The 13,876-nt window shown below is 39.8% G+C and overlaps 1 protein-coding gene across 18 annotated transcripts in view; it reads right to left on the reverse strand.

The window, feature by feature from the left end:
• The window catches only part of LOC127552244 (zinc finger protein 420-like), a 270,922-nt gene that overhangs the window by 34,892 nt on the left and 222,154 nt on the right, over nt 1–13,876 (reverse strand). For 4 of the 18 annotated variants that reach the window (XM_051982825.1, XM_051982822.1, XM_051982823.1 and 1 more), the window contains one exon: nt 12,091–12,217. The exons of 11 other annotated variants lie outside the window; for them this stretch is intronic. In XM_051982825.1, the coding sequence (XP_051838785.1) occupies nt 12,091–12,217 (127 nt within the window). Of the gene's footprint in view, nt 1–10,206; nt 10,303–12,090; nt 12,218–13,876 lie in introns of all 18 variants that reach the window. 3 more of the 18 variants (XM_051982819.1, XM_051982816.1, XM_051982824.1) reach the window with 2 other exon arrangements.

Below are 13,876 nucleotides of genomic sequence, written 5' to 3' on the forward strand. Positions count from 1 at the left end.
AGGAAAGAAATCAGAGATCCCCTACACAAAAACAAAACAAAAAACCCCATGGTTTCTGACTCCAAAACCAGTAGCAGTTACATTGAACAATTCAATTTAAAAGCACAAAGTCCTACAAATCATGAGAAGAAAGACCTCATACAAGGGATCTAGATGACTTCTATAGGCTGGTCTCTCCCAGTGTTCTCTACCAATTTCATTTTCCTACTTGTTTTAATGCCTTTACATTTCTTCAAAAATCTGGCAAGAACCAATCAGATTATTCTACAAAACCCTTTCCATATTCATTACTTGTTAGAATCCTAGTGTTAACTCAATGGAATTGATAAAATGCTTATTGGTTCACACATTAGAGCAAATCCTTACAAGGTGTTAAAGCACTAGAATTGATAGAAACAATGCTTAAGTTAACACTTTTGAGAGTTCACACATCAGCTCACACATTAGTTCACACATTTGGGAGATTTCACGGTTCAGTATGAGATATCCAAATTCACACCTCCCATAATCCCACTCTCAGAGGGGGAGTCAATCTTTGAGTTTACACCTCTAAAAGAGCATAAAAACAGCTTCAGTCAGTCAGACAGTTTGGAGCATTGCCAGGAGTCGGAGTTGAGCTAGAGGCAGAAGCTGGCAGAGGCAAAAGACAAGCTGCAAGAGCTCTTGGAACCAAGGAGGGAGAGAGGCCTCTAAGAAAACTAACCAGGCTATATTGAAGGAGACAATAAAAGATTTGAACTTTTAACACCTGGCTGTATTTGAGGTGATTATTACTTCGAACTGAAACTAAGGCTGCCTCCAGAAAACCTCCTCAAGAAACCTGATCCCAGAGAGAACCAATATATTATAAAAAAGAAGAAGAACACCACATTTTGGTGCCCGAACAGAGACTGACAGGACCCTGATTCCAATGGAAAAGCCTGTGATCCTGATTCAATGGAAAAGTCTCCATTGAGAGACTGCTGTGAAGTATCACACTCAGAACTGTATTTAACTCCATTATTATCTGATTCTTCCTTCTTTTCACCTAGAAAATTGCTGAAATAAAGTGCATGTTGTTCTAAGACATGAAGCACACAGACACCCTAAGTTGGCACCTCCCCCTCCTGCTTAGAGGATTCCTCCCAGGACAAAAAGATCGAGGGAAAGCCTTCACAAAAATAGAGCAAGGTCCCAATGAAACTTTTGCGGATTTTGTGGGACGTTTGCAAACAGCTGTAATAAGAACCATTGTAGATAATGCTGCAACAGAAATAATGACGAGACATCTGGTTAAGGAAAATGCCAATGAGGTTTGCAAAAGAATTATATGGGTACTAGACAAAGATGCTCCTTTAGAGGAGATTATAAGGCGTTGTGCCACAGTGGGCAAAAATGCTTATTATACCCAAACTATGATGAACATGGGAAGACAGGATCCCTCTTGGCAAGGGACTTCTAGAGAAATACGTCAATGTTTTCAATGTGGAAAATTTGGACATCTAAGTGCTCATTGTAGATATAGAGTGAGAGGACAGGTTGAGAGAATAAAACCCCAAACCCCATGTCCAAAATGCAACAGATGCTTTCACTGGGCCTCTGAATGCAGATTGACCCAAGGAAATGAGAGGCGGAGCCCAGCCCCAAGATATCAATCAAAAGACAGGTGGGGCATGATGGCAGCTGAGGTTACACCCAGAGGGTCTTTAGGTCAGGACTCTGATGTGATCAACCAACAAAAAAGCAATCAGGATTACAGTTGGGGAGAATACAGGTTTTTTAACCTAACATGGCAGTGTCTGGTGCAAGCAGCTCCAATGTAATTGCCATTTGATAAGGAGAAATCCCCAAAGTGATAAATAGAAGGGAATTAGATAGGTTAACTGCCTGGGAGAGAGGATTTGCTTGTGTTCCTACAGATAGAGAAGGAAACAGATGGGTGGCAATGACCCCACCCATCTGGAGAAAGACAGAAAAGGAGAAAAACCTCAAAATAAAGGAGAAGATCTAAAAAGCATCTGACACTGAAGGACTCTGGCTGACAATAAGACTGTCAAAAGAACTTTAAAATTTTCAGGAATCATTGCATTCCTTACCACAAGATAAGACTGTTTTACTTCTTGAAAACCAGCAAGAATCATTGGATTCCTTGAGATGAAAAATTGTTGAGACTATTTCAGTACTTCAACGCTTGCAAGAATTATTGGATTCCTGGAAGATGAACTAATGGACAGTGGATTCCTTTTGGACTATTTCTTGGACTTAAGGACATGTATAAATTGCCATGTTGATTCATGTTATTTGTTACATTACTACTAGCCTGTGTTATATTGTTATGTGCTTATGTAATTATGTGTAATACCTCTTATAATTGATGGATTTATGTATACCCATTTCAAGTGAGCCTCTTCAGAAACCCGCTAATCGGATTTGATTTCCCATTTCCTTTGGGGTTTTCATCTCCCTTCCTGAGAAGTCAGGGAGGGTGTGACCACCTTTTTATGGTGTTTTCACTTCTTTTTGAGTAGTCAGGGAAGGTGTGATCACCTTTTTTGGGGGGGTTCTCACGTCCTTGAGAAGTCAGGGAGGTCATGACCACCTATGTTCTAAATCAAAAGAAAGTGGGAGATATTAGAATACTAGTGTTAACTCAATGGAATTGATAGAATGCTTATTGGTTCACACATTAGAGCAAATCCTTATAAGGTGTTAAGTCACTAGAATTGATAGAAACAACACTTAAATAAACTCTTGAGAGTTCACACATTAGTTCACACATTTGGGAGATTTCAGGGTCTAGTATGAGATATCCAAATTCACACCTCCCATAATCCCACTCTCAGAGGAGGAGTCGATCTTTGAGTTTACACCTCTAAAAGAGCATAAAAACAGCTTCAGTCAGTCAGTTAGTCAGTCAGTTCGAAAGATTGCCAGGAATTGGAGTTGAGCTAGAGGCAGAAGCTGGTAGAGGCAAAAGACAAGCTGCAAGAGCTCTTGAAACCAAGGAGTGAGAGAGGCCTCTAAGAAAACTCACCGGGCTATATTGAAGGAGACAATAGAAGATTTGAACTTTTAACACCAGGCTGCATTTGGAGTGATTATTACTCTGAACTGAAACTAAGGCTTCCTCCAGAAATCCTCCCCAGGAAATCTGCTCACAGAAAGAATCATATATTATAAAAAAGAAGAGAATACCACAATTACTTACATAAGATTTCTCTCCAGTGTGGATTTTCTTATTTTATCTCTCCATAAAGACTTCTCTTGAATCTAAAAGTCTCCCCATAGATTATATTCATAACCTATTATATTCATTTTTTTCCTCAGGGTGGATTTGACAATCCTTTCATGTAAAAGCCTTTCCACCCTGGTTACATTCATAAGGTTTCTCTCCAGGGTGAATTCTCTCATGTCTAATAAGGATTCCCTTTTATCTAAAACACTTTCCACACTGGTTACATTCATAAGGTTTCTTGTCAGTTTGACTTTTCTCTTGTGTAACACAGATTTCTCTCCAAGTAAAGTCACAGGGACTTATGGATGGTGGCCTGTGAGGTTCTACCATAGAAAGGCTTTCCTCCTCTGTAATGTCCTTCATTTCAACTCTGAACCCTTGCTCTGAAAAAACAACCAACAACACTCAAATAGACACTATACACACATATATATTCATATCCCTTTCACTCCATCAAATGAACACGAATTGTTATTTTTTACTTGCAAAGCCAAAAGAGAAAAATCTTGCTTTTTTTAAAAACTAAACTTTTATTTGCAAAACATATGCATAGATAATTGTCAACATTCATCCTTGCAATACCTTGTTTTCCAAATTGTTTCTCCCTTCCTTCCCCGACCCTCGCCTTTATATAGCAAGTAATCCAATGTATATTAAAACATGTACCATTCTTCTATACATACTTACACAATTTTCATGCTGCACAAGAAAAATCAGATGAAAAAGGGAAAAAAAATGAGAAAGAAAACCAAATGCAAGCAAACTACCCCCTCCCCCATCCCCCAAACAATAGGTGAAATACTAGGTTATGATGCTTTCTCAATCACAATGTCCCTCTCTCCACTACAGAAAAGGCAGCTACATACACTTTTGCATATGTGGAAGGCCTTTTCCCTTCTTAATAATTTCTTTAGGATACAGGTTCAATAGAGACACTACTGGATCAGAGGGTATGCACAGTGTGATAGCCCTTTGGGCATAGTTCCATATTGCTTTCCAGAATGACTGGATCAATTCACAACTCTACCAACAATGTATTAGTGTCCCAGTTTTCCCCGATTCCCTTCAACATACATCATTATCTTTCCTTGTGTGGTTCAGAAATGGTGAGGGGTTACCATTTAATAAAAAAAGCTGGGGAGCTATCTAGAAGCAATGCAAAGTTTGTGATACATTCTTGTGAGAAAAAAACCCATAGTTGCTGACTCCAAAGCCAGTACGACCGATGTTGAACAATTCAATGCAGAAGCCCAAAGCAATACAAGTCATGAGAAGAAAGACCTTCTCATACAAGGGATCTGGCTGATTTCTGTAGGCTGATCTCTCCCCGTGTTCTCTACCAAATTCATTTTCCTCCTTATTTTAACACCTTTACATTTCTTCAAAAATCTGGCAAGAAGCAATCAGATTTTTCTGCAAAACCCTTTCCATAATCATTACTTACATAAGATTTCCCTCCAGTGTGGATTTTCTGACATCCAAAAAGACTTCTCTGGAATCTAAAAGTTTCCACATTGGTTACATTCATAAGGAGTTTTCTCAGTGTGTGTTCTCTTAAGGATAATAAGACGTCCTTTTTGAGTAAAAGCCTTTCCACATTGGTTGCAATCATAAGATTTCTCTCCATTGCGGGTTCTCTCATGTCTAATAAGAGTTTCCTTGCTTCAAAAAGCTTTTCCACATTGGTTACAATAATTAAGGTTTCTCTCCAGAGTGTGTTCTCTGATGTACAGCAAGATCTCCCTTGCATCTAAAAGCCTTTCCACACTGGTTACATTCGTAAGGTTTCTCTCCAGTGTGGATTCTCTCATGTATAATAAGATTTCTCTTACGGCTAAAACCCTTTCCACACTGGATACATTCAAAAGGTTTCTCCCCAGTGTGGATTCTCTGATGTTCAATAATAGCTCCCTTTTTTCTAAAACCCTTTCCACACTGGCTACATTCATAAGGTTTCTCTCCAGTGTGGATTCTCTGATGTACAGTAAGATCTCCTTTGCTTTTAAAAGCCTTTCCACACTGGTTACATTCATAAGGTTTCTCCCCAGTGTGGATTCTCTCATGTATAATAAGAACTCCCTTGCTTCTAAAAGCCTTTCCACACTGGTTACACTCATAAGATTTCTCTCCAGTGTGGATTCTGTGATGTTCAGTAAGCTTTCCCTTGCTCCTAAAACCCTTTCCACAGTGGTTACATTCATAAGATTTCTCTCCAGTGTGGGTTCTCTCATGTCTAATACGATATCCCTTGCTGCTAAAAGCCTTTCCACAGTGTTTACAATCATGAGATTTCTCTCCAATGTGTATTCTCTGATGTATAATACGATCCCTCTTGTTTCTAAAAGCCTTTCCACACTGGTTACATTCATAAGGTTTCTCCCCAGTGTGGATTCTCTGATGTACAATAAGATCGTTCTTTTGTTTAAAAGCCTTTCCACACTGGTTACATTCATAAGGTGTCTCTCCAGTGTGAATTCTCTCATGTATAATAAGATTTCCCTTGCTTCTAAAAGCCTTTCCACACTGGTTACATTCATAAGGTTTCTCTCCAGTGTGGATTCTCTCATGTCTAGTAAGAGTTCCCTTGCTGCTAAAAGCCTTTCCACACTGGTTACATTCATAAGGTTTCTCTCCAGTGTGTATTCTGTGATGTACAATATGATCCCTCTTGTTGCTAAAAGCCTTTCCACACTGGTTACATTCATAAGGTTTCTCTCCAGTGTGGATTCTCTGATGTTCAGTAAGATTTCCCTTGCTTCTAAAAGCCTTTCCACATTGGTTACATTCATAAGGTTTCTCTCCAGTGTGGATTTTCTCATGTCTAATAAGATATCTCTTGTTGCTAAAATCCTTTCCACAGTGGTTACATTCATGAGGTTTCTCTCCAGTGTGTATTCTCTGATGTATAATACGATCCCTCTTGCTGCTAAAAGCCTTTCCACAATGGCTACAATCATGAGATTTCTCTCCAATGTGTACTTTCTGATGTTCGGTAAGATTTTCCTTGCTTCTAAAAGCCTTTCCACACTGGTTACATTCGTAAGGTTTCTCTCCAGTGTGGATTCTCTGATGTTCAGTAAGGTTTCCCTTGCTGCTAAAAGCCTTTCCACGCTGGTTACATTCATAAGGTTTCTCTCCAGTGTGGATTCTCTCATGTCTAATAAGATATCCCTTGCTGCTAAAAGCCTTTCCACACTGGTTACATTCATGAGGTTTCTCTCCAGTATGGATTTTCTGATGTACAGTAAGGTCTTTTTTGCTTCTAAAAGCCTTTCCGCACTGGTTACATTCATAAGGTTTCTCCCCAGTGTGGATTCTGTGATGTACAATAAGATCGTACTTTTGTCTAAAAGCCTGTCCACAGTGGTTACATCCATAAGGTTTTTCCCCAGTGTGGATTCTCTGATGTTCAATAAGATGTCCCTTGCTTCTAAATGCCTTTCCACAGTAGTTACAATCAAAAGGTTTCTCTCCAGTGTGGATTCTCTCATGTACAATAAGAATCCCCTTTTGTTTAAAACATTTTCCACAGTGGTTACATTCATAATATTTCTTGTCAGTTTGACTTTTCTCTTGTGTAACACAGATTTCTCTCAAAGTGAGGTCACTTATGGATGGTGGCCTGTGAGATTCAACTACAGAAAGGCTTTTCTCCTCAGTAGTGTCCTTCATTTCAACTCTGATCTCTTGCTCTGAAAAAACAACCAAAAACAAACAGTAAAATAGACACTATACACACATATATATTAATATCCCCTTCCCTCCATCAAATGAACACAAAGTAGAAAAATCTTGTTTCTTTTTTTACTAAAATTTATTTTCAAAATATATGCATAGATCATTTTCAACATTCACCCTTGCAATACCTTGTGTTCCAAATTTTTTTCTCACTTTCTTCCCTCATCACTCCTCTATACAGCAAATAATCCAATGTATGTTAAACATGTACCATTCTTCTATACATACTTCCACAATTTTTATGCTGCACAAGAAAAATCAGATCAATAAAACCAAATGCAAGCAAACGACAAAAAAAAGTGAAATACTAGATTATGATGCTTTCTCAATCCCCATACAGAAAAAGCTGCTATTAACATTTTTGCACATGTAGAAGGCCTTTCCCCTTCTTTATGATCTCTTTGAGATACAGGTTCAGTAGAGACACTACTGGATCAAAAGTTATGTACAGTGTGATAGCCCTTCGGGCACAGTTCCATATTGCTTTCCAGAATGACTGGATCAATTCACAACTCCACCAACAATGTATTATTGTCCCAGTTTTTCCCCATTCCCTTCAACATATATCATTATCTTTCCCTGTCATAATAGGCAGTCTAAAATATCTGGTAATTCAGAGGTGTCTTAATTTACATTTCTCTAACCAATAGTGATTTAGAGCATTTTTTCCATATAACTAGAAATGATTTTTGTTTTTTCATCTGAAAATTGTCAGTTCAAATCCTTTAACCATTTATCTATTGGAGAATTGGCTTGCATTCTTATAAATTTGACTCATTTCCAAAAGAAAATTCTTCAATGGATAGAATCAATCACTTCAAAACCCCAATAGCTCATATCCCAAGAATGATTTAATTTCTAATGAGCTTCATGCACAAATACATTGGATTCTCACAGTCAACCTGGGACCACACAGAAGGAACCTGCATTCTCACTACTTGTACACCTCAGGCCACCAACTCAGAGGGATTAAGTGACTGGACCCAAATCCCTGCAGCTGTGCCTGGAATTCACACCCTGTGTATGGCTAGCCTTTGCCTCCAGTATTTGACAAATTCTAAATTTTTCCATTTCTCTTTCAGTGTCTGATCTCTGACACAATCACATTCAATTTTTTTTTCCTGATACATTATTTAAATACTAAGGCTGCTGGGTTTATTCTGGGGGATGTTCCTATATAATCTGAGGCATATGGGATTTTGTTCTGATGCTTTACTTCTTTAAGATAATCATGGTTCATTTATTTTTAGAAATTTATCATCACATTCCCTTCCACATTCTTTGTTAATAAACCCACTTAAAAAAAAAAAAAAGCAAGAAATCATCCACATCTGAAAATATATGTCTCATCCTGAAAACAGCCTTAATCATTCTGAGGCATGGAAGGAAAGAGCATGCTATTGCAACCTTCCCCTTTAGAAGTTCAAGGATTGAGACAATGATCCAAGGGATTTGATCCAAAAATGTGCCAGTGCTGTGTTAAGTGGTAAATTCTCCCTTGGACAACAAGTATGTGCACATATACAGTTTAATAAACCTTTCTCAGTGATTTCAAATGACCATGATCAGGAATATGCAGCTTTTGGACTTCATGGAGTGTTTCCATCAAATCCTGATAACTTCTAAGTGCCACAGAGCTTCCAGATAGTCAGTTTGACAACAAACTGTTTCCAGAATTCCAGGAAGGTTGGACATTCATGAACAAAGGGCCACAAGTCTGCAAAGGCCCTCAGTGGCTCTCTCCCTGCACCAGAGCAGTTCCCTCATTGCTGGGTTCCTTAGTGACCACATCTCCTCAAAAGTGTAATCACCAGATCAAGATTGCACCTGGTTTTGCACTCTTGCCCCAGGTGCTGGCAGCCTACTTAAAAACCAATCACCAGGAATGCCCAGTCCAGGCCATCCTGAAATCCCCATGGGAGGCCACAACCCTTCCACAAAAACAGCCCTAAAGAGCCACTCATGGACATACTGAGGTGGTCTTTTAATTGGAACTTATCCTTTGTTTACATTTCTCTTCTTCCACATGGCAGTCTCTCAAAAGATTTGGCTGGCAATGTGGGTTAAATGTCCAGTAGGTCAGTGAGATAAGCTAATTTACCAGTGGTAAAAGAAAATAAAACAAACAAAAACTGAAGATATTCTATCCTTTAAAATGATAGTTTTGTGAATTAAACATTATTAAACAAACATGAAAACAACATAATGTAATATCTGAAATTGGCCTTTCAGTACTTTTGCTATTATTATTGTAATACTTGTCATGAGCCAATATAAATACAGCTCATTTTAATAGTAATTGGCAAGTAATTTCCACTGGTTACCATTTAAAGAAATGATATTGGACCTCTAAATGGGACCTTGTCCACCTTTCCTTCCACTGTCCACCTCAAATACATCTGTTTCAGAATCAGAATAAAGCTGAGGGTACAAGAGGAAAAGTGTGAACAGGGCCTTCAATCAGCAAGACCTGAGTGTTCATCCTAACTCAGCAACTTGCTAGTCAACTTACAAGACCTCTGTCTGCCTCAGTGACTTTATCTATAAAAAGGGCACAATAATGGCACCTGAGTCCTAGGATTCTCATGAGGATAAAATGAGACAATACTGATACATTGCATGTCACAGCAGGTGCGGTATAAATGCTAGGGATGGTATTTCATTCTGACCATCATCTCTCCAATTTTACTCTCCTCCTTAAACCATCATTACCTTAATTACTTAGTGATTTAGGGAGGCACTAAATTGATCCAATTTATCTGGCCCACAGAGGGTTTCTACAGACTTACTGGTGTACTGTCTGCCTCAGCAATCTGTGACCTCCAGGAGAGCAGGGGAAGTCCCTTGTCTCTCTTTATGTTCCTGGGACACAGCCCAGGGCCTGGCTTATAACAGGCAGTTAAAAGTTTGCTGACTTGGAGAAGTTCTCAGAACTGGCTCGTGTGGGACAAGCTGATCCCCTTTTGGCACTTTCAGGAGAATTCCATTGCCCCAAAGTGCAAACAATGACTTCCTATAGGATTCCATATAGTCACTGCAAGGGACTTACAAGGCCACGGAGTGCTTCCCACTCATTTTACAAATGGGAAACTGAGATTCAGTGACTGGCAGAGGAGAATCTGAGAAAGATCTTCCTAAAAAGTATTTGAAAAAGAATTCCAAGGCTGGTCTTTCTCCCCCAAACCTGCATTTTCTTCGGGGTAACTCCCAGAAGTCACTAGTACTGCTCACATCCCTGCTGTCACTTCACTGACCTGGAGAGCGCCTCCTCAGGCCTTCTTGGTCCAGCATCCAGGGTACTTGTCTTTGCTTAAAATACGAGATCACGTCTTCTCTGGGAACTGGAAGCCCTGGGCATGGAAATCATGGAGGGATGAAGAGAGAAGGTTGAAACTGAGTTCTCTTTAGGGAATGGGGAGAGGATCCAGAGCTGCTCCATTGAGATTCAGCTCATTCTATTGAAATAGGAGTCAGTGGTCACCCACTAGTGCCTGTAATGCAAGACATCTATGATAAAGTTTGTCCCATCATCCTGTTGTACACCTTTTTTGGAGAAACAGTCAAATGCTCTTTCTCCCCTCCCCCTCCTGTTGTCCTATTAGGCTCCATTCTGGCAGAGGGTTCTAAGCCCACACCTGCATAAAAAGTGTTATTGGGCATGAAGTAATATTATGCCATACATGTTTCTATCAGTTCTTTATCTGGATGCAAATCACATCTTTCTTCACTTGTTCTTTTGCATTAATTTGCGTATTTAGAATTGTCAAAGTATCTTATTTCCTGGAAATTTTTTCTTAAACAATATTGTTATTAATTGTTTGTATTGTAAAGAAAGCATAAGGCACAGTACCTGGCAAACAACATCTGGAAAGAAATTCTGGTTCCCTTCCTTTCCTTTCCCACCACTAGTGCTAGAATGTGAGGGCAATAGGAAGGAAGATCAAGGACAAGTTTCCTGTACTAGAAACAACCGTGGGCTTTGGGTTACAGAGAGATCCTTGCTAAAAAGAAAAATATTTACTAGGCTTATATCTCAAAGAGATCATAAAGAAGGGAAAGGGACCTGTATGTGCACGAATGTTTGTGGCAGCCCTCTTTGTAGTGGCCAGAAAATGGAAACTGAGTGGATGTCCACCAATTGGAGAATGGCTGAATAAATTGTGGTATATGAATGTTATGGAATATTATGGTTCTGTAAGAAATGACCAACAGGACAATTTCAGAAAGGCCTGGAGAGACTTACACGAACTGATGCTGAGTGAAACGAGCAGGGCCAGGAGATCATTATATAGTTCAACAGCAATACTATATGATGATCATTTCTGGCCCTCTTCAGCAATGAAATGATCCAAATCAGTCCCAATAGAGCAGTAATGAATTGAATCAGCTACACCCAGCGGAAGAACTCTGAGAGATGACTAAGAACCATTACATAGAATTCCCAATCCCTATATTTTTGCCTGCCTGCATCTTGGATTTGCTTCACAGGCTAATTGTACAATATTTCAGAGTCCGATTCGTTTTCAACAGCAAAATAACAGTTGGGTCATGTATATTTATTGTGTATCTAATTTATACTTTAATATATTTACCATCTACGGGTTATCCTCCCATCTAGGGGAGGGGGTGGAGGGAAGGAGGGGAAAAACTGTAACAAAAGGTTTGGCAATTGTCAATGCTGGAAAATTACCCATGCATATAACTTATAAATAAAAAGCTATTAAAAAAATAAATAAAGGAAAAAGGAAAAAAAAAAAGAAGAGTATTCCTGATTCTGGCCTGGTACCAAAGAGGGACAGGTTTTCAGCTATAATTGTGGGAGCAATTTTCAGAGCTCTGGTCGACCAGTCTGTGTCCAGGTAGAGGTCAGCCAAAATCAGCTGAGAGTCGTTCCTTGGGTGAGATGCTTCTACACTGGTTTCATTTCTGACTTGAAGCTACCTAGAAGTGGTAAGAGCTTCAGGAGCAACCAAGGACACCCTCAGTTTTCTATCCCACAAGGAAAAGAAACACAGGAGGACACAGCAGATTAGCACTTCCTCCTTCCTGAATGACACACCCCCCAAACCCTGCACCCCAGGAAATGAAGACATGCCATTTGATGGCAGATTCAGAGTTACCCAAGGAAATGTCCTTACCCAGGGACAGCAGGTTCTGGGCATTCTCCAGCATGACTTCCTTGTACAGCTCCTTCTGGGGAGGGTCCAAGAGACCCCACTCCTCCTGGGTGAAGTCCACAGCCACATCCCTGAATGTCACCAACTCCTAAAGCACCAAATCACAAGATGAATTCTGAGGTGACTTTCAGCTCTACAAGAATCCAACCAACCCTCTCCAATTTACAAGAGGAAACTCAAGCAGAAAAGGGATTGTCTCAAAGCTGAGGCCATTTCTGAGGGTCAGAGTCGACTCCTGAAACCACGGTCATAAAGAGTCTTACTGCATTTTCAGAAAAGCATTTTATAGAAGCAGATGGAAGAAAGCCGAGAAATTTCTGATTATTGAATGCATTTCCTTGTAGAATCAGGAAGAGTTTGTGTTTTATCTGTGAGGTAGATGGAGCCTTGGAGAGCAAGAGGGTGATGGGAAGTTTCTTCCTTAGCAGAAGTGACTGAAGTGGTGGCTGACCTTCCTCCTCTTCCCTCTGCTCACAATTTATCTCATTCCCAGCCCCCAACACCTGTGCCAGCAAAGGCTGCCCTGCAACTCCTTCAGATGCTGTGATCCACAGCAGTGGAAGCTCTCAGGGAATTATCTGTCCCCTAACAATTCCTCGATGTTTCTTTGCCGCATTCCCCTTGTCCATCAGAGACAGAGAGAAAAAGACCTCAGGGAGGTGGGAGATAGAATGAATGTTTCTCCTCCTGTCCTTGTTGGCTCTTATATACTCTATTACAATTGCATCATTGTAGGTGTCAATCTTGTAGATCTATGTTAAGTACTGAGTACATGTACTGAAGTAGGGAACTCACAGCTAAACTAGGTAACCATTGTCTTGCCTATTGCTCTGAGTTAACACCTTGTTTCAATTATGCTTCTCCAGAGTTCTGGCTCATTACAGTTGTATATACTATACATAAAGTAGAGCTAACTATAACTAACTGGTCAGTTTGCTAAACTCCTTTATGCTTCTAGGCTGCCATTCAATGTAATAACCTGTTATGTTCCTTTAATGGGATCTTCCCAATTCTTCTCTTGGGTAACCCTATTGCTCTTTCAGCACTATTTCATATTTGCCTCTGCTGGTTCTTATTTTCTCTCCATTTTCTCTATAACCTGTTCTCTAAATAATGTTACCTTTTGATAAGGAGAATGGCCTTTGTGAACTTGGGACATGTCTAACTAGGAAGGGCTACCCTGACCTCCTCATGGTCTTTGTGAAACCCACATTTCAGCTTTACTTTTCTGGATTTCATCACTTGTGACCAACTGAGGAAGTTATTGTTCTTTTACACTTTTTTGAGATTGCCATGGATTCTCTTTTTCTCGAGGGAGAACTTCTACATCCACAGGATAACTTTTCAGTAAAGGAAGGAAGTCCTGATGGAAGACTCATCTCTGATTGATTCCTTAACACACACGCAAGAGAGGACATTGCAAAGCTTTCCTTCACAAGCCTCCCACAGGCCCCCCTTTCCCAACAGGAAGGGGACTTAATGCACTCTAAACTTTCTCTTAAAGAGAAAGCTCAGCTACCACCTCATCATTCACTGGCTCTCCTCCTTTGGGACTTTTCTGACTGGGCTCTCCACAAGTCCCTAAATCAAGAGACTCCTTCCCAGGCAGAACTCTTTCCATATTTCTTGGACCTCGGGATTTGTTTTGATCATTTTCAAGATGCAGGAATAGAATACTGAAATTCTGACATGGAAATTCTTCCCAAAGAAAGAGAAGAGAGAATAGACAGGAAATAAAAATATACCA

This window comes from Antechinus flavipes, chromosome 2 (genome assembly GCF_016432865.1).
Source record: "Antechinus flavipes isolate AdamAnt ecotype Samford, QLD, Australia chromosome 2, AdamAnt_v2, whole genome shotgun sequence".
NCBI classification, from domain to species: Eukaryota; Metazoa; Chordata; class Mammalia; order Dasyuromorphia; family Dasyuridae; genus Antechinus; species Antechinus flavipes.